Source organism: Chiloscyllium plagiosum, unplaced genomic scaffold (genome assembly GCF_037043375.1).
Source record: "Chiloscyllium plagiosum isolate Xiang-an unplaced genomic scaffold, Cpla_swu_hap1 HiC_scaffold_11, whole genome shotgun sequence".
In the NCBI taxonomy this organism is placed as follows: Eukaryota; Metazoa; Chordata; class Chondrichthyes; order Orectolobiformes; family Hemiscylliidae; genus Chiloscyllium; species Chiloscyllium plagiosum.
This window is the reverse complement of record NW_028270149.1, coordinates 83,342,490-83,364,204: the sequence shown is the minus strand read 5'-3', so window position 1 is coordinate 83,364,204 and position 21,715 is coordinate 83,342,490. Positions and strand designations below refer to the sequence as shown.

Sequence of the window (21,715 nt, the reverse complement as noted above, 5' to 3'; positions counted from 1 at the left end):
TCCCCTATTACAGAGATTACCCTCATCAATGTCCCCTATTACAGAGAGAATCACCCCCCCCATTACTGTTCCCTATTACAGAGAGCGGCACAGTGGCACAGTGGTTAGCACTGCTGCCTCACAGCACCAGAGACCCGGGTTCAATTCCTGCCTCAGGCGACTGACTGTGTGGAGTTTGCACATTCTCCCCGTGTCTGCGTGGGTTTCCTCCGGTTGCTCCGGTTTCCTCCCACAGTCCAAAGATGTGCAGGCCAGGTGAATTGGCCATGCTAAATTGCCCATAGTGTTAGGTAAATGGGGTAAATGTAGGGGAATTTACGCTTCGGGTGGGTTACGCTTCGGCGAGTCGGTGTGGACTTGTTGGGCCGAAGAGCCTGTTTCCACACTGTAAGTAATCTAATCTAGAGAGACTGTCCCCTATTACAAAGAGATCCCCCCCATCACTGTCCCTGTTTCACAGAGAATCCGCCCATCACTGCCCCTTTACAGAGAGAATCCCCCCATCACTGCCCCCCAATACAGAGAGAATCCCCCCATCACTGTCCCCATTACAGAGAGAATCCACCCATCATTGTCGCTATTAACGAGAGACTCCCCCCTTCACTACCCCTACTACAGAGAGAATCCCCACAACACTGCCCCATATTATAAAGAGAATCCCCCATTACTGCCCCATTGGAGAGAATTGTCCGATCACTGCATCGATTACAAAGAGAATCCCCCCATCACTGCCCCCTATTAGAGAGAGTCCCACCATCACTGTCCCTATTACAGAGAGAGTCCCCCCATCACTGCCCCCCAATATAGAGAGAATCTGCCCATCACTGTCCCCAATACAGAGAGAATCCCCCCAATCACTGTCCCCTATTACAGAGAGAACACCGCTATCACTGCCCCCTATTACAGAGAGAACACCGCTATCACTGCCCCCTATTACAGAAAGAATCCCCAATCACTGTCCCCTATTACAGAGAGAACACCGCTATCACTGCCCCCTATTACAGAGAGAATCCCCAATCACTGCCCCCTATTACAGAGAGAATCCCCAATCACTGTCCCCTATTACAGAGAGAACACCGCTATCACTGCCCCCTATTACAGAGAGAACACCTCTATCACTGCCCCCATTACAGAGAGAACACCGCTATCACTGCCCCCTATTACAGAGAGAACACCGCTATCACTGCCCCCCATTACAGAGAGAACACCGCTATCACTGCCCCCCATTACAGAGAGAACACCGCTATCACTGCCCCCTATTACAGAGAGAACACCGATATCACTGCCCCCTATTACAGAGAGAACACCGCTATCACTGCCCCCCATTACAGAGAGAACACCGCTATCACTGCCCCCCATTACAGAGAGAACACCGCTATCACTGCCCCCTATTACAGAGAGAACACCGCTATCACTGCCCCCTATTACAGAGAGAACACCTCTATCACTGCCCCCTATTACAGAGAGAATCCCCAATCACTGTCCCCATTACAGAGAGAACGCCTCTATCACTGCCCCCTATTACAGAGAGAATCCCCAATCACTGTCCCCTATTACAGAGAGAACACCGCTTTCACTGCCCCCATTACAGAGAGAACACCGCTATCACTGACCCCTATTACAGAGAGAACACCGCTGTCACTGCCCCCTATTACAGAGAGAATCCCCAATTACTGCCCCCCATTACAGAGAGAACACCGCTATCACTGCTCCCTATTACAGAGAGAATCCCCAATCACTGTCCCCTATTACAGATAGAACACCGCTCTCACTGTCCCCCATTACAGAGAGAATCCCCAATCACTGTCCCCTATTACAGAGAGAACACCGCTATCACTGCCCCCTATTACAGAGAGAATCCCCAATCACTGTCCCCTATTACAGATAGAACACCGCTCTCACTGTCCCCTATTACAGATAGAACACCGCTCTCACTGTCCCCCATTACAGAGAGAACACCGCTATCACTGCCCCCCATTACAGAGAGAACACTGCTATCACTACCCCCCATTACAGAGAGAACACCGCTATCACTGCCCCCCATTAAAGAGAGAACACCGCTATCACTGCCCCCCATTAAAGAGAGAACACCGCTATCACTGCCCCCCATTAAAGAGAGAACACCGCTATCACTGCCCCCTATTACAGAGAGAACACCGCTGTCACTGCCCCCTATTATTGACAGAATCCCCAATTACTGCCCCCCATTACAGAGAGAACACCTCTATCACTGCCCCCATTACAGAGAGAACACCGCTATCACTGCCCCCTATTACAGAGAGAATCCCCAATCACTGTCCCCTATTACAGATAGAACACCGCTCTCACTGTCCCCCAATACAGAGAGAATCCCCAATCACTGTCCCCTATTACAGATAGAACACCGCTATCACTGCCCCCATTACAGAGAGAATCCCCAATTACTGTCCCCTATTACAAAGAGAACACCTCAATCACTGCCCCCATTACAGAGAGAACACCGCTATCACTGCCCCCTATTACAGAGAGAATCCCCAATCACTGTCCCCTATTACAGAGAGAACACCGCTCTCACTGTCCCCTATTACAGAGAGAACACCGCTATCACTGCCCCCCATTACAAAGAGAACACCGCTATCACTGCCCCCCATTACAGAGAGAACACCGCTATCACTGCCCCCCATTAAAGAGAGAACACCGCTATCACTGCCCCCCATTACAGAGAGAACACCACTATCACTGCCCCCCATTAAAGAGAGAACACCGCTATCACTGCCCCCTATTACAGAGAGAACACCGCTATCACTGCCCCCCATTACAGAGAGAACACTGCTATCACTACCCCCCATTACAGAGAGAACACCGCTATCACTGCCTCCCATTAAAGAGAGAACACCGCTATCACTGCCCCCCATTAAAGAGAGAACACCGCTATCACTGCCCCCTATTACAGAGAGAACACCGCTGTCACTGCCCCCTATTATAGACAGAATCCCCAATTACTGCCCCCCATTACAGAGAGAACACCTCTATCACTGCCCCCATTACAGAGAGAACACCGCTATCACTGCCCCCTATTACAGAGAGAATCCCCAATCACTGTCCCCTATTACAGATAGAACACCGCTCTCACTGTCCCCCATTACAGAGAGAATCCCCAATCACTGTCCCCTATTACAGATAGAACACCGCTATCACTGCCCCCATTACAGAGAGAATCCCCAATTACTGTCCCCTATTACAGAGAGAACACCTCAATCACTGCCCCCATTACAGAGAGAACACCGCTATCACTGCCCCCTATTACAGAGAGAATCCCCAATCACTGTCCCCTATTACAGAGAGAACACCGCTCTCACTGTCCCCTATTACAGAGAGAACACCGCTATCACTGCCCCCCATTACAAAGAGAACACTGCTATCACTGCCCCCCATTACAGAGAGAACACCGCTATCACTGCCCCCCATTAAAGAGAGAACACCGCTATCACTGCCCCCCATTACAGAGAGAACACCGCTATCACTGCCCCCTATTACAGAGAGAACACCGCTATCACTGCCCCCCATTACAGACAGAACACCGCTATCACTGCCCCCTATTACAGAGAGAACACCGCTATCACTGCCCCCTATTACAGAGAGAATCCCCATCACTGTCCCCATTACAGAGAGAACACCTCTATCACTGCCCCCTATTACAGAGAGAATCCCCAATCACTGTCCCCTATTACAGAGAGAACACCGCTTTCACTGCCCCCATTACAGAGAGAACACCGCTATCACTGCCCCCTATTTCAGAGAGAACACCGCTGTCACTGCCCCCTATTACAGAGAGAACACCGCTATCACTGCCCCCCATTAAAGAGAGAACACCGCTATCACTGCCCCCTATTACAGAGAGAACACCGCTGTCACTGCCCCCTATTATAGACAGAATCCCCAATTACTGCCCCCCATTACAGAGAGAACACCTCTATCACTGCCCCCATTACAGAGAGAACACCGCTATCACTGTCCCCTATTACAGAGAGAACACCGCTTTCACTGCCCCCATTACAGAGAGAACACCGCTCTCACTGTCCCCCATTACAGAGAGAATCCCCAATCACTGTCCCCTATTACAGATAGAACACCGCTATCACTGCCCCCTATTACAGAGAGAATCCCCAATTACTGTCCCCTATTACAGAGAGAACACCTCAATCACTGCCCCCATTACAGAGAGAACACCGCTATCACTGCCCCCTATTACAGAGAGAATCCCCAATCACTGTCCCCTATTACAGAGAGAACACCGCTCTCACTGTCCCCTATTACAGAGAGAACACCGCTATCACTGCCCCTATTACAGAGAGAACACCGCTATCACTGCCCCCTATTACAGAGAGAATCCCCAATCACTGTCCCCTATTACAGAGAGAACACCGCTCTCACTGTCCCCTATTACAGAGAGAACACCTCAATCACTGCCCCCATTACAGAGAGAACACCGCTATCACTGCCCCCTATTACAGAGAGAATCCCCAATCACTGTCCCCTATTACAGAGAGAACACCGCTCTCACTGTCCCCTATTACAGATAGAACACCGCTCTCACTGTCCCCTATTACAGATAGAACACCGCTCTCACTGTCCCCTATTACAGAGAGAACACCGCTATCACTGCCCCCCATTACAAAGAGAACACTGCTATCACTGCCCCCCATTACAGAGAGAACACCGCTATCACTGCCCCCCATTAAAGAGAGAACACCGCTATCACTGCCCCCCATTACAGAGAGAACACCGCTATCACTGCCCCCTATTACAGAGAGAACACCGCTATCACTGCCCCCCATTACAGAGAGAACACCGCTATCACTGCCCCCTATTACAGAGAGAACACCGCTATCACTGCCCCCTATTACAGAGAGAATCCCCATCACTGTCCCCATTACAGAGAGAACACCTCTATCACTGCCCCCTATTACAGAGAGAATCCCCAATCACTGTCCCTTATTACAGAGAGAACACCGCTTTCACTGCCCCCATTACAGAGAGAACACCGCTATCACTGCCCCCTATTTCAGAGAGAACACCGCTGTCACTGCCCCCTATTACAGAGAGAACACCGCTATCACTGCCCCCCATTAAAGAGAGAACACCGCTATCACTGCCCCCTATTACAGAGAGAACACTGCTGTCACTGCCCCCTATTATAGACAGAATCCCCAATTACTGCCCCCCATTACAGAGAGAACACCTCTATCACTGCCCCCATTACAGAGAGAACACCGCTATCACTGCCCCCTATTACAGAGAGAATCCCCAATCACTGTCCCCTATTACAGATAGAACACCGCTCTCACTGTCCCCCATTACAGAGAGAATCCCCAATCACTGTCCCCTATTACAGATAGAACACCGCTATCACTGCCCCCTATTACAGAGAGAATCCCCAATTACTGTCCCCTATTACAGAGAGAACACCTCAATCACTGCCCCCATTACAGAGAGAACACCGCTATCACTGCCCCCATTACAGAGAGAATCCCCAATCACTGTCCCCTATTACAGAGAGAACACCGCTCTCACTGTCCCCTATTACAGAGAGAACACCGCTATCACTGCCCCTATTACAGAGAGAACACCGCTATCACTGCCCCCTATTACAGAGAGAATCCCCAATCACTGTCCCCTATTACAGAGAGAACACCGCTCTCACTGTCCCCTATTACAGAGAGAACACCTCAATCACTGCCCCCATTACAGAGAGAACACCGCTATCACTGCCCCCTATTACAGAGAGAATCCCCAATCACTGTCCCCTATTACAGAGAGAACACCGCTCTCACTGTCCCCTATTACAGATAGAACACCGCTCTCACTGTCCCCTATTACAGATAGAACACCGCTCTCACTGTCCCCTATTACAGATAGAACACCGCTCTCACTGCCCCCCATTACAGAGAGAACACCGCTATCACTGCCCCCCATTACAGAGAGAACACTGCTATCACTGCCCCCCATTACAGAGAGAACACTGCTATCACTGCCCCCCATTACAGAGAGAACACCGCTATCACTGCCCCCCATTACAGAGAGAACACTGCTATCACTGCCCCCCATTACAGAGAGAACACACTATCACTGCCCCCCATTAAAGAGAGAACACCTCTATCACTGCCCCCTATTACAGAGAGAATCCCCATCACTGTCCCCATTACAGAGAGAACACCTCTATCACTGCCCCCTATTACAGAGAGAATCCCCAATCACTGTCCCCTATTACAGAGAGAACACCGCTTTCACTGCCCCCATTACAGAGAGAACACCGCAATCACTGCCCCCCATTACAGAGAGAACACACTATCACTGCCCCCCATTAAAGAGAGAACACCTCTATCACTGCCCCCTATTACAGAGAGAATCCCCATCACTGTCCCCATTACAGAGAGAACACCTCTATCACTGCCCCCTATTACAGAGAGAATCCCCAATCACTGTCCCCTATTACAGAGAGAACACCGCTTTCACTGCCCCCATTACAGAGAGAACACCGCTATCACTGCCCCCTATTACAGAGAGAACACCGCTGTCACTGCCCCCTATTACAGAGAGAACACCGCTATCACTGCCCCCCATTAAAGAGAGAACACCGCTATCACTGCCCCCCATTACAGAGAGAACACTGCTATCACTGCCCCCCATTACAGAGAGAACACCGCTATCACTGCCCCCCATTACAGAGAGAACACCGCTATCACTGCCCCCCATTAAAGAGAGAACACCGCAATCACTGCCCCCCATTACAGAGAGAACACCACTATCACTGCCCCCCATTAAAGAGAGAACACCTCTATCACTGCCCCCTATTACAGAGAGAATCCCCATCACTGTCCCCATTACAGAGAGAACACCTCTATCACTGCCCCCTATTACAGAGAGGACACCGCTATCACTGCCCCCCATTAAAGAGAGAACACCGCTATCACTGCCCCCTATTACAGAGAGAACACCGCTGTCACTGCCCCCTATTATAGACAGAATCCCCAATTACTGCCCCCCATTACAGAGAGAACACCTCTATCACTGCCCCCATTACAGAGAGAACACCGCTATCACTGCCCCCTATTACAGAGAGAATCCCCAATCACTGTCCCCTATTACAGATAGAACACCGCTCTCACTGTCCCCCATTACAGAGAGAATCCCCAATCACTGTCCCCTATTACAGATAGAACACCGCTATCACTGCCCCCTATTACAGAGAGAATCCCCAATTACTGTCCCCTTTTACAGAGAGAACACCTCAATCACTGCCCCCATTACAGAGAGAACACCGCTATCACTGCCCCCTATTACAGAGAGAATCCCCAATCACTGTCCCCTATTACAGAGAGAACACCGCTCTCACTGTCCCCTATTACAGAGAGAACACCGCTATCACTGCCCCTATTACAGAGAGAATCCCCAATCACTGTCCCCTATTACAGAGAGAACACCGCTCTCACTGTCCCCTATTACAGAGAGAACACCTCAATCACTGCCCCTATTACAGAGAGAACACCGCTATCACTGCCCCCTATTACAGAGAGAATCCCCAATCACTGTCCCCTATTACAGAGAGAACACCGCTCTCACTGTCCCCTATTACAGAGAGAACACCTCAATCACTGCCCCCATTACAGAGAGAACACCGCTATCACTGCCCCCTATTACAGAGAGAACACCGCTATCACTGCCCCCTATTACAGAGAGAATCCCCAATCACTGTCCCCTATTACAGAGAGAACACCGCTCTCACTGTCCCCTATTACAGATAGAACACCGCTCTCACTGTCCCCTATTACAGATAGAACACCGCTCTCACTGTCCCCTATTACAGATAGAACACCGCTCTCACTGCCCCCCATTACAGAGAGAACACCGCTATCACTGCCCCCCATTACAGAGAGAACACTGCTATCACTGCCCCCCATTACAGAGAGAACACCGTATCACTGCCCCCCATTACAGAGAGAACACCGCTATCACTGCCCCCCATTACAGAGAGAACACCGCAATCACTGCCCCCCATTACAGAGAGAACACCGCTATCACTGCCCCCCATTACAGAGAGAACACCGCTATCACTGCCCCCCATTACAGAGAGAACACCGCTATCACTGCCCCCCATTACATAGAGAACACCGCTATCACTGCCCCCCATTACAGAGAGAACACCGCAATCACTGCCCCCTATTACAGAGAGAACACCGCTATCACTGCCCCCCATTACAGAGAGAACACCGCTATCACTGCCCCCTATAACAGAGAGAACACCTCTATCACTGCCCCCATTACAGAGAGAACACCGCTATCACTGCCCCCCATTACATAGAGAACACCGCTATCACTGCCCCCCTATAACAGAGAGAACACCTCTATCACTGCCCCCCATTACAGAGAGAACACCGCTATCACTGCCCCCCATTAAAGAGAGAACACCGCTATCACTGCCCCCTATTACAGAGAGTTTCACTTTTTGGAACACCCTTGATTGACCCTGTCTCTCCTTCTGTGAAAGTGTAATGAAGCTCTGCTTGTCATGCCCCTAGGAGCCTTCCCAGTTGAATGATGGGTGTTTGTTTAATTGGGGAATGGGGCTACTCATGTAATAAATAGTTTTGAGACAGAGGACAGCACCTTCACCCCCGCAGCTGTGAGTAATGTGAGCCGAGGAGTGTCTGACTATGATGACTGGCTTCTCTACTTTCTATCCCACAGGTGGAGCATCATGACTTACGAAGCAGCCACGAAACCACTTCCCATCATAACGGGAGATGAAGTTTACAATTCCCAGGTGCAGATATGAGATTCGCATGGGTTATAAACTATTGTTAACAGAGTCCAACATTTATCTGAGAAATGTATGGGGACAGAAAAAAGGCACAAGTTTTCCATTTGTGTGTCCGGTATTATGCATTTCAGAAAATTATAGCTCCACAACACCCAACACACAGCCAATTTCATTCCACAGAATTTACAACATCAGGTTTTGGCATCGAGGCACAGTATCATTGCATTCTCATTGGGTAGATAAGAGGAAGAGAGCCAGGGATTGTTCTAAATGTTCACTTCTTATTGTCAATGTCTCTACAAAACCTGTTGTACAGCTTGTCCCTACAGTCTCTGTTGTACAGTCAATACCATTGTACAGTTAGTATCTCAAACATCTCTCTATTGTGCAGAAAGTGTCTCCTACAATATTTGTTGTGAAATATGTGCCTCATGCGCAAAGGTGTGCGGGTTAGGTGGATTGGCCATGCTATATTGTTTACATCAGACTGGTGCTGCAAAAGTGCAGCAGGTCAGGCAGCATCCGAGGAACAGGAAAATCGACTTTTCGGGCAAAAGCCCTTCATCAGGAATAGAGGCAGGAAGCCTCCAGAGTGGAGAGATAAATGGGGGTGGGGGTGGGGCTGGGGAGAAGGTAGCAAAGAGTACAATAGGTGAATGGGGTGGGGATGGAGGCGATAGGTCAGAGGAGAGGGTGGAGCAGATAGGTGGAAAGGGAGATTGGCAGGTAGGACAGGTCATGGGGACAGTGCTGAGCTATATTGTCCCTTGTGTTCAAGGATTCGCTTTGGGAAATGCAGGGCTACAGGGATACAGTAGGGGTGTGGGTCTGGGGTGTGGGTCTGTAGGAGATGCTATTGGGATGGTTGGTGTAGATTCAATGGGACGAATGGCCTGCTTCCACACTGTAGGGATTCTATGATTCTTTCGTTCCTGTTATATCTCTCCTATAGACGTTATTGTACTGTCAGACTGTTGCACGGTCCCTGTTGTGCAACCATTACTTCCTATATTCTCTGTTGTACAGTCACTGTCTCCTACAATACCTATTGCACAGTCAAATTCTCCGACAGTCCCTGTTGGACAGTATGAATATGGCGAGGGGTCATGGTTGTTGGTCTGATAATCCGATCTGTTGCTGTTGTCTTTTCCCAGGATCCAATCTCTCAATACGCCGATTCAGTTGTTTATCATTTAACAAAAGTCCTCGATTCCGATCAACACTCTGATGTGATTTCCTCTGCCAGGTAAACTTGCTTCTCCCTGTTCAAGCTTCAACACTGTGTAGGTTTCCTGGTTTTAAAACTGCTTAAAGAGAGTCTGTTCAGCAAGCCGGCGCAGACAGGAACTGCTCCCACACGTTGCTCTGGTCCTGGAGTGTTTGGCCTTGCCAGGGCTTGATGGTGGATATCATTCACCTCAACCCTGTGCTGTGATACACCATGCATCCCGTGCCCTATCCACATGGGTCACCATGAAGGGTGTCAGGATAGATACATATGCATAGCAATGGCCTGAGATTCCTCCCAGAGAGTGTGGGCAATGCCAACATTTAATGCTCATCTCTAAGTGCCCTTAGATAGATTCACCATTTCAGAGGGCAGCTGTATGGTACAGGAGCACAATTACCACAAGATTCCCCTCAGGGACTCTCAGTTGCAATGGGAGCCGAGAGTTGGCATTGAGCACGGAGGAGGGGTTGGGAGGACATGATCAACTCTGAAGCCTCAATGTCTCTACCAAGCCCTTTCAGAGTCATGTGCCTTGACACCTCTGTGTGGTCCCTGTGGGTTCATGCGTGAGGTGAGTGTCAGCCTTCAGGGGCAAGTGGAAAAGGTCTCGCCCCCAGCAGTGGCCCATGTGAGTGCACCAGCTTATTGTGGAGAGAGCCTTTGCAGTAGAGGCAGAGATCACAGAGTCTGCCTGCCCTGTCAATGCAAGGAGCCCTGGGCAACAGACGGTACATTGATGCAGGTACAGTCACCAGCAGTGATGTGTGAATTGTCTTTGGAGTTAGTTTGAAAGAGGTCAGACCACCTAGGTCCTGTCTGCATGTCAGAGGATGGTACCGTGCCAATGATTCAGGGCCCATCCAGGGCACTGAGGCCATCTATTCTACCAGCCTTTACAAAATGCCATTCTGTAAAATATAAGGGCTCCAATGACATAGCATGGTTAAAATCAGGACAGATTCTGGAATACAGAACCTCATTGGAAGCTCCAGTCATTGGCTACACATTAGTAACAAAGTCAGAGCATTACTGCAAGCTCCAGTTACTCATAGTGACAGAGTAGAGATGAAGTTAATCCTGGTCACTCACTCTGTTGGAACTGGAGATCTGGGTGCAGAAGGGGTACATGTCAGTCCTGAAGATACCTCTCCGACAGAGCAGCTTCATGCTGACAGGCCAATATTGCATCTACGTCACTCTGCACCCCTCCTGGTATTAATCCCCTCTTCCTCTTTTCATGATTCCCTCCTGCTGGTTCTGCAGGTTTCTCTGTGGGACAGTAAGTGACTTCATTGCTGAGGTTGGTAAAGCCTACAAGAAAGCTGAGGATAACAAGGAAGAAGCTGACACCATGGCCAACAAGGTGGGTATTTTGATGATGGAAATAACATAGAACATCGAACTTTACAGCCCTTCAGCCCTCGATGTTGCGCTGACCTGTGGAACCAATGTGCAGCACATCCAACCTAAACTATTCCATTTTCATCTATATGTTTATCCACTGACCATTCAAATGTTCTTAAAGCTGGTGAGTGTACTACTGTTGCATGCAGGGTGTTTCACACCGTTACTACTCTCTGAGTAAAGAAACTACCTCGACCTCTGTCCTATATCTATCACCCCTCAATTTAAAACTGTGTCTCCTTATGCTAGCCATCACCATCTGAGGAAAAAGGATCTCACTGTCCACCCTATCTAATCCTCTGATTATCTTGTATGTCTCTATTAAGTTACCTCTCAACCTCTAATGAAAACAGCCTCAAGTCCCTCAGCCTTTCTTCATAAGACCTTCCCTCCATACCAGGCAAATTCTCAGTAAATCTCCTCTGAACCCTTTCCAAACCTTCCACATCCTTCCTGTAATGCAGTGACCAGAACTGTACGCAATACTCCAAGTACGGCCACACCAGAGTTTTGTACAGCTGCAACAAGACCTCATGGCTCTGAAACTCAATCCCTCTACCAATAAAAGCGAACACACCGTATGCCTTCTTAACAACCCACCCAGGTGGCAACTTTCAGGGATCTATGTACATAGACACTGAGATCTCTCTGCTCATCTACACTACTAAGAACCTTACCATTAGCCCAGTACACTTTATTCCTGTTACTCCTTCCAAAGTGAATCACCTCACACTTTTCCACATTAAACTCCATTTGCCACCTCTTAGCCCAGCTCTGCAGCTTATCTATGTCCCCCTGTAACCTGCAATCACCCTCAATCCCATAACTCCATATGTTCTGCAATACCTTACCATGGTGAACATTATCAAACCCCTTACTGAAATCCATGTACACCACGTCAACCGCTTTACCCTCATCCACCTGTTTGGTCACCTTCTCAAAGAACTCAATAAGGTTTGTGAGGCATGACCTACCCTTCACAAACCCGTGTTGACTATCCCTACTCAATTTATTCCTTTCTGGATGATTATAAATCTTATCACTTATAACCTTGTCCAACACTTTACCCACAACCGAAGTAAGGCTCACTGGTCTATAATTACCAGAGTTGTCTCTACTCCCCTTCTTGAACAAGTGGACAGCATTTGCTATCCTCCAGTCTTCTGGCACTATTCCTGTGGACAATGATGACATAAAGATCAAAGCCAATGGCTCTGCAATCTCCTCCCTGGCTTCCCAGAGAATCCTAGGAAAAATCCCATTCGCCCCAGGGGATTTATCTATTTTCACACTTTCCAGAATTGCTAACACCTCCTCCTTGTGAACTTCAATCCCATCTCGTCTAGTAGCCTGATTCTCAGTATTCCCCTCGACAGCATTGTCTTTTTCCAGTTCGGAATGCTGTGAGCTGGGTAAAAACTGAAGTAGCCAATTTGAACTATAGAGTCAAGCACCGGAGCCGACTCTTTCTACAGTGTACATTTCAAACAACCTGTCTGGAAATGTTGTGACACACTGTCTTGGGCCACTGGGCCTTGAACCAGGACCTTCTAGCCCAGAGCTAGAGACACCAAACCCACAGCTCTGTTCCTATATACAAACCAGGAGATGATCTATGCGAAAAAGTTAGCCGTCAGGTCCTTTTTAAGTCTTACAGCTCTCACTTTGAATGAATGAATTGAATGATTTATTATTGCATACATCTTGGGAGATACAGTGAAAAGTGTTCTGTCATCCAGTGCCATTTAGAGATAGAAAAGAATAAAAAGGAAGTACTTAAATAGAGTTCATCCTCATCTTACTTAAGCTTAAACCTGTGCTCTCTAGTTTTGGACTCCCCTACCCTGGGAAAAAAATCGCAGCTATTCACCCTTTTCTGTGCCCCTCATGATTTTATAAATTCTATGAGGTCACCCCTCAGCCTCTGACACTCCAGGGAAGAAAGCCCAAGCCTATCCAGCCTCTTCCGACACCTCAAACTGTCCAGTCCCAGCAACATCCTTGTAAATCTTTTCTGCACTCTCTCATGTTTAACAACATTCCTGCTATAGAAGGGTGACCAGACTTCGCTCAATAGCAACTCAGAATGTCTCCTGATGGGGTTGAGGTGACCGTGTTTCTCTCACTCAGTGTGCCACGTTAACCCAGAAGCTGGACTCATTGGTGAAGGCTCTGACTGATGAGGCACAAGCTGTTATTGTCCCCGCTGGCATCTCCCCACCGACCACTACTGGACAGGAAAAGAAGCAATGGAGAGAAAATGGAGGGCACCCAGAAAAGGCTCCAGATGCAAATGCTGTACCCAAAATCTTCAAGTCAAAGGAGCAACTTATGTTGCGAGCCAACAGCTTGAAGAAAGCACTGCGACAGATTATCGAACAAACAGAAAAAGGTACAGTCACAAAATGATTGCTCTCTCCATGCTTTGTCAATCAAGGGATTAGGACAAGGTCAGGACAAAGGATTGGAGCTTCCTCTATATTGCACCAGCATGAAATAGGTCAGACTGTAATGTTTCTCTGGACACTAAGTCCCATACTGAATGGGTCAGACTGTAATGTGTGCCTGTACACTGGGTCACATACAGAATGGGTCAGACTGTAATGTGTGCCTGTACACTGGGTCACATAGAGATATGAGTCAGACTGTAATGTGTGCCTGTATACTGGGTCACATACAGAATGGGTCAGACTGTAATGTCTGCCTGTATACTGGGCCACATACAGAATGGGTCAGACTGTAATGTGTGCCTGTATACTGGCTCACATACAGAATGGGTCAGACTGTAATGTCTGCCTGTATACTGGGCCACATACAGAATGGGTCAGACTGTAATGTGTGCCTGTATACTGGCTCACATGGAGATATGGGTCAGACTGTAATGTGTGTCTGTACACTGGGTCACATAGAGATTTGAGTCAGACTGTGGTGTGTGTTTGTTCACTGGGTCATGTACAGAATGGGTGGGATGCGATATCAGAAGCTCACTGTTAAAGCCTTGTATCCCCTCACAGTGCTGGATGAACAAAACAGACAGAGTCAGGTGATACGCAGTTCATCTGCAAACTTTAACCTTCTTGGCACTTCAGTCGAGGGAGAGAGTTCCGAGGAGCTGAGACCAAAAGCAGGCGGGACAGGTGAGTCATTCTCTGCTGAGAACAAGTGGTCATGTGGGGATGAGAGCTAGTGGATCTGTCCGTCAGTGGGACATATGTCCTTTCTGAGCTCCTGCCCCACTGTGGAAAAGGATACTGTTTATACCAGCCTTTTCTGTGTAACCTCATACAGCTTCTGATGTCAAAATGGAGGCTATCTCCTTCTCTGTGAATGTGCCCAGATTCTGTACCTGCCGGTGAAGTGCACTCTGGTGTGCTGTTAGGACTGAATTGGCTGTGTGATCTCCGGGAGCCTGGGCACCTGACTTTCCCTTGACCCACTGGAGAGCGTCATTGCTTTGAGACCTGCTGGAGATCAGGAGCTCGCAGCATTCACAGAGATATGGCCAACCGTGCTTATACTTGGCTGTCCAATTGAGCATTGTGACTTAGTGCCATGCTCCTGCCTTTTCCCTGTAATGCAGCATATTGCTTCTATGCAAATCCCTCTTGGATATCTCAACCGAACCCACCTCCACCATAGTTCCAGACCGAAGCACTCGCTGTGTGAAAAAGCATTTCCTTACCTCAGATTTGCTTCTTTTGCAAATCACTTGAAATCTGTGCCCTCTTGTTCTTGAACCGCATTGTTAGACCGAAAGCTGGACTCTCCTCATGTGGCAATAGCCACCCTGCTGGGCCACCCAATGATACCGTAGAACAACATTTACATAGACTTAATGTACCTAGAACAGCAAGATGGTTTTCCTTGACATTCACCATCTAAGAGCTCTCTTATAACATTCTCAAGGGCAACTAAGGACAGGCAATAAATGCTGGCCCAGGCAGTGGTACAGATGTCCCAAGAGTGAATTAAAAAAAAGAACTTGTTATCATGTTATTGATCCGTTCCCATTTAACATTCAAAGTGGCCAACCATCTCATACTTCAATACTTTACAATCCTTGAATGCCTTTTCAATGACTGTATTGTAATAGAGATGTTTGTGTTGTTTGTTGTGACCAGTCAGATTGACTGCAGACTGACAGAAACTTGCAATTTTATGTAAACCAAAGGAAATGTTCCAAATTGTGAGAGGCATGGATAGGATAAATAGACAAATTTGTTTTCCTGGGGTCGGGGTGTCCAGAACTAGAGGGCATAGGTTTAGGGTGAGAGGGGAAAGATAAGAAAGAGACCTAAGGGGCAACTTTTTCACACAGAGGGTGGTACGTGTATGGAATGAGCTGCCAGAGGATGTGGTGGAGGCTGGTACAATTGCAACATTTAAGAGGCATTTGGATGGGTATATGAATAGGAAGGGTTTGGAGGGATATGGGCCGGGTGCTGGCAGGTGGGACGAGATTGGGCTGGGATATCTGGTCGACATGGACGGGTTGGACTGAAGAGTCTGTTTCCATGCTGTACATCTCTATAACTAAATGACTGGAGACATTCATTATTCATTAAAGCTATCTAATAAACCAGAAACAGTGGAAAGAAAGTATTTTAAAACTGATACCTCTGTGAGTCGACTCAATAAAGTGCCCTTGCAAATCATAATCCAAAGCAATAATAACACAATCGAATCACAGATTCTTGAAGCAAAATCTGGAATTAGATCTGGAATGTGAGCAGTCTTCAATTGATATCCAGAAGTAAAGAAAAATATTCATATCCTATGAAAAAGTGCTTGATTGTGTTTGTCACCAGGTGGTGGATATGTTGCTAAACTGTGACATTGACAGTGGAGCTGTGAGATTTTTTCAGAGTCTGTAACTGAATCAAACGGCAAGCCTGAGTCTAGAAGGATAATCAAACGTGTTTCCAATAAAAGAGTGGAGTACAAAAAGGCTTTGAACTGAGGCCAAACGTATTCAGCCATGACAGAACAAATAGTCAGCGAGTCAGATGATGATAGAAATTGGAGGCAAGAACGTAATAAACACGTAGTAGACTGACGGCACAGAGCGACTTCCAGAATCAGGAGAAGCCCGACAGAAAAAAAGGTGGTAAAGCTCAGCAGATCTGGCAGCATTTGTGGAGAGACATCAGAGTTAATGTTTCAAATCTGGAACTGATGGTAGCTAGGAAAATGTCAGTTTATGTGCAGAAGATAGGGTGGAGGCAGGGGGTAATAAGGAGAAAACAGTAGGTAGGAAAAAAACTACCAAAAAGTGAGAAGAACAGTTGAACAGAGGAATGGAAAATGATCTGGCTAGGAGGGTGAATGTGGACTGTTAGTGGCTAAGAATCGGTTGATTAACAGCAGACTATGTGCTAACAAGGTCTGATGTGTGGGGGGCATTGGGGTAAACTCATCAGAGTATTGTGGATTGTGTGAAGTCCAGAAGTTTAGAACATAGATTTAATGTGTACACCAAAAACACTAAAACTGCAATAGAAAGAATACATGACAAGAAACGAATTTGAAATGGATGGCATTGCACTGGGACATGTCAATACATTTGTCTCCTTTGGATAAATGATGACAGTTAATTACAGATGCGATGCTGAATTTAGAAGGAGGATAGAGAGTCAGAAATAATGTTGTTAAGCTGAAGGGGGTGTGGGAACAGCAAGAAAACATAGACAAAGAAAATACTTTGAACATTTTTCCACTTTCCTGAATGTCTCAGAAATCTGGAATAGGTAAAGATATCAGGAAGAAAATAAGATTCTTTGAAATATAGAGACTAAGACATGAGCTAAAAATTATGTATGCAGACCCTGACAGAAAAGAGGAGGTATTTGAAATTGCATAAAATAATAATAAAATTCTTAAATAGTGACATCCAGAAAAGAAAATGTCAACATTTCAGGCATTTGATCACAGCTGGATGGCTGGAGAGGTCACTTCGAAAGGACAGCAGCAAGAAGAAACTTTAACTCCGTGTTGGGGGACGGCCATCACAGAGCAGTTATAGATGAGATCCTCAAGAAGACAGTGTGGAGTGACCCTCACTGGGACAGTGTGGAGTGACCCACACTGGGACAGTGTGGAGTGACCCTCACTGGGACAGTGTGGAGTGACCCTCACCAGGACAGTGCGGAGTGATTCTCACCGGGACAGTGCGGAGTGACCCTCACCAGGACAGTGCGGAGTGACCCTCACCGGGACAGTGCGGAGTGACCCTCACCGGGACAGTGCGGAGTGACCCTCACCAGGACAGTGCGGAGTGACCCTCACCGGGACAGTGCGGAGTGACCCTCACCAGGACAGTGCGGAGTGACCCTCACCGGGACAGTGCGGAGTGACCCTCACCGGGACAGTGCGGAGTGACCCTCACCAGGACAGTGTGGAGTGACCTTCACCGGGACAGTGCGGAGTGATTCTCACCGGGACAGTGTGGAGTGACCCTCACCAGGACAGTGTGGAGTGACCCTCACAGGGACAGTGCGGAGTGATTCTCACCGGGACAGTGTGGAGTGACCCTCACCAGGACAGTGTGGAGTGACCCTCACTGGGACAGTGTGGAGTGACCCTCACTGGGACAGTGTGGAGTGACCCTCACCGGGACAGTGTGCAGTGATTCTCACTGGGGCAGTGTGGAGTGACCCTCACTGGGGCAGTGTGGAGTGACCCTCACTGGGGCAGTGTGGAGTGACCCTCACTGGGGCAGTGTGGAGTGACCCTCACCGGGACAGTGCAGAGTGACCCTCACTGGGACAGTGCGGAGTGATTCTCACCGGGACAGTGCGGAGTGACCCTCACCAGGACAGTGCGGAGTGACCCTCACCGGGACATTGCGGAGTGACCCTCACCAGGACAAGGTGGAGTGACCCTCAACGGGACAGTGCGGAGTGATTCTCACCGGGACAGTGCGGAGTGACCCTCACCGGGACAGTGTGGAGTGACCCTCACCGGGACAGTGCGGAGTGACCCTCACCGGGACAGTGTGGAGTGACCCTCACCGGGACAGTGCGGAGTGACCCTCACCGGGACAGTGCGGAGTGACCCTCACCGGGACAGTGCGGAGTGACCCTCACCGGGACAGCGCGGAGTGACCCTCACCGGGACAGTGCAGAGTGATTCTCGCCGGGACAGTGCGGAGTGACCCTCACCGGGACAGCGCGGAGTGACCCTCACCGGGACAGTGCAGAGTGATTCTCGCCGGGACAGTGCGGAGTGACCCTCACCGGGACAGCACGGAGTGACCCTCACCGGGACAGTGCAGAGTGACCCTCACCGGGACAGTGCAGAGTGATCCTCACCGGGACAGTGCGGAGTGACCTCACCGGGACAGTGCGGAGTGACCCTCACTTGGACAGTGCGGAGTGACCCTCACCGGGACAGTGCAGAGTGACCCTCACCAGGACAGTGCAGAGTGACCCTCACCGGGACAGTGCGGAGTGACCCTCACCGGGACAGTGCGGAGTGATTCTCACCGGGACAGTGCGGAGTGACCCTCACCGGGACAGTGCGGAGTGACCCTCACCGGGACAGTGCGGAGTGACCCTCACCGGGACAGTGCGTAGTGACCCTCACCGGGACATTGCGTAGTGACCCTCACTTGGACAGCGCGGAGTGACCCTCACTTGGACAGCGCGGAGTGACCCTCACCGAGACAGTGCGGAGTGACCCTCACCGGGACAGTGCGGAGTGACCCTCACCGGGACAGTGCGGAGTGATTCTCACCGGGACAGTGCGGAGTGATTCTCACCGGGACAGTGCGGAGTGACCCTCACTGGGACAGTGCGGAGTGACCCTCACCGGGACACTGCGGAGTGACCTCACCGGGACAGTGCGGAGTGACCCTCACCGGGACAGTGCGGAGTGACCCTCACCGGGACAGTGCAGAGTGATTCTCACCGGGACAGTGCAGAGTGACCTCACCGGGACAGTGCCGAGTGACCCTCACTGGGACAGTGTGGAGTGACCCTCACCGGGACAGTGCGGAGTGACCCTCACCGGGACAGTGCGGAGTGACCCTCACTTGGACAGTGTGGAGTGACCCTCACTGGGACCGTGCTAAGTGACCCTCACTGGGACAGTGCGGAGTGATCCTCACTTGGGCAGTGCGGAGTGACCCTCACTTGGACAGTGCGGAGTGACCCTCACCGGGACAGTGTGGAGTGACCCTCACCGGGACAGTGTGGAGTGACCCTCACTGGGACAGTGCGGAGTGACCCTCACCGGGACAGTGCGGAGTGACCTCACTTGAAAAGTGCGGAGTGACCCTCACTGGGACCGTGCGGAGTGACCCTCACTTGGACAGTGCGGAGTGACCCTCACTTGGACATTGCAGAGTGACCCTCACTTGGACAGTGTGGAGTGACCCTCACTGGGACAGTGTGGAGTGACCCTCACCGGGACAGTGTGGAGTGATTCTCACTGGGACAGTGCGGAGTGACCCTCACTGGGACCGTGCGGAGTGACCCTCACTTGGACAGTGCGGAGTGACCCTCACTGGGACAGTGTGGAGTGACCCTCACTGGGACAGTGTGGAGTGACCCTCACTGGGACAGTGTGGAGTGATTCTCACTGGGACATTGCAGAGTGACCCTCACTGGGACAGCGCGGAGTGACCGTCACTGGGACAGCGCGGAATGACCCTCACTGGGACAGCGCGGAATGACCCTCACTGGGACAGCGCGGAGTGACCCTCACTGGGACAGCGTGGAGTGACCCTCACTGGGACAGCGCGGAGTGACCCTCACTGGGACAGCGCGGGGTGCCCCTCACTGGGACAGCGCGGAGTGCCCCTCACTGGGACAGCGCGGAGTGCCCCTCACTGGGACAGCGCGGAGTGACCCTCACTGGGATAGTACGTAGCTCTAACCTGATCCTTGTTTGACTGTTGCACTAACAGGGGGAAGAAGAGGAACAGTGACTTCGATGACATCAACCATATTCCTTGACCAATCTGATGGAACCAGCACTCTCAGTTTCCCCGAAGATCCCAGTACAATGTAAGTGAACTTGTCATAAATATCCCAGACTGACTGAAACTCAGAATCCCGAAATCATACCGAGACCATCTGTTTGCCTCCTATTTGGTTCTTTGTTTACTGCAAAAGAATTGGAGTATGTATCAGAAATAATTTGGAGGTGCCAGTGTTGGACTGGGCTGTACAAAGTTAAAAATCACACAACACCAGGTTATAGTCCAACAGGTTTATTTGGAAGCACACCAGCTTTCGGAGCACCGTTCCTTCATCGGGTGGTTGTGGAGTATAAGATTATAAAACACAGAATTTATAGCAAAAGTTTATAGTGTGATGTAACTGAAGTTATATATTGAAAAAGACCTGGATTGTTTGTTAAGTCTCTCATCTGTTAGAGTGACCACATTGGTTTCAGTTCTTTCATATGTAAATCGCAAAACATTTTTAAATGTTACATTCTCAAGTGCACTTTAACAATTGGCGTCGTGTCGGCCCAGATAATGTATTGAAGGTGGGAGCTTCCCTGTGTGAGATTGCATACAATGGGCAGACTGATTCTAATCTAAAAATCAGATTATGGAAATCTTACATGGATTCATGCAATTTTTGAACAAAGTAAAATGTAATTCTACAAGTACAAATTCACAACACAAAGTTATATGTGCATGTGTGCAAGTGGGTGTGTGTGTGTGTTGGGGAGGAGTGTGGTTTATGAGTGTCTGTAAGAGAGTGTGTGCATATGTGTGAGTATAAAGGAGTATAAATCTGTGAGAGGGTGTGTGTGTGAGCATGTGAGAGACTTAGTAAACAATCCAGGTCTTTTTCAACATATAATTTCAGTTACATCACACTATAAACCTTTGATATAAATTCTGTGTCTTACAATCTTATACTCCACAACCACCTGATGAAGGAGCGGTGCTCTGAAAGCTAGTGCTTCCAAGTAAACCTGTTGGACTATAGCCTGGTGTGTGTGTGATTTTTAACTTTGTATCAGAAATAAGCATCCATAAAATTTGATGAATATAGCTCCAAGGCAGCAGGTTTCGAATGAAAAACTGCTCTGTATATTTATCATCATCAATAGAAAGACTATATTTCCAGGGGTGAGGAGGGGTTCTGGTACAGTCTGAGTGAGATAAAGAGTAAAACTTGTTTGACACTGTTCCATCGAAGACTCCAAGTACAGGCGCAGCGCAGTGTTAAATACAAAAAATGCTCCCTCTACTGTTTTAAACTGAAAGTAAAGTCCCCTCTACATCATCCCCATCAAACACTCCCAGGACAGGGACAGCA

At 49.1% G+C, this 21,715-nt stretch overlaps 1 protein-coding gene across 2 annotated transcripts in view; it reads left to right on the top strand.

Annotated features, from left to right (window-relative positions):
* Positions 1-21,715, top strand: part of LOC122557073 (diacylglycerol kinase eta) — a 223,800-nt gene that overhangs the window by 166,998 nt on the left and 35,087 nt on the right. For both annotated transcript variants that reach the window (XM_087992244.1, XM_043704350.2), the window contains exons 12-17: positions 8,728-8,803; positions 9,955-10,046; positions 11,295-11,394; positions 13,566-13,827; positions 14,450-14,572; positions 20,344-20,443. In XM_087992244.1, coding sequence (XP_087848370.1) covers positions 8,728-8,803; positions 9,955-10,046; positions 11,295-11,394; positions 13,566-13,827; positions 14,450-14,572; positions 20,344-20,443 — 753 coding nt within the window. The remainder of the gene's footprint in view (positions 1-8,727; positions 8,804-9,954; positions 10,047-11,294; positions 11,395-13,565; positions 13,828-14,449; positions 14,573-20,343; positions 20,444-21,715) is intronic.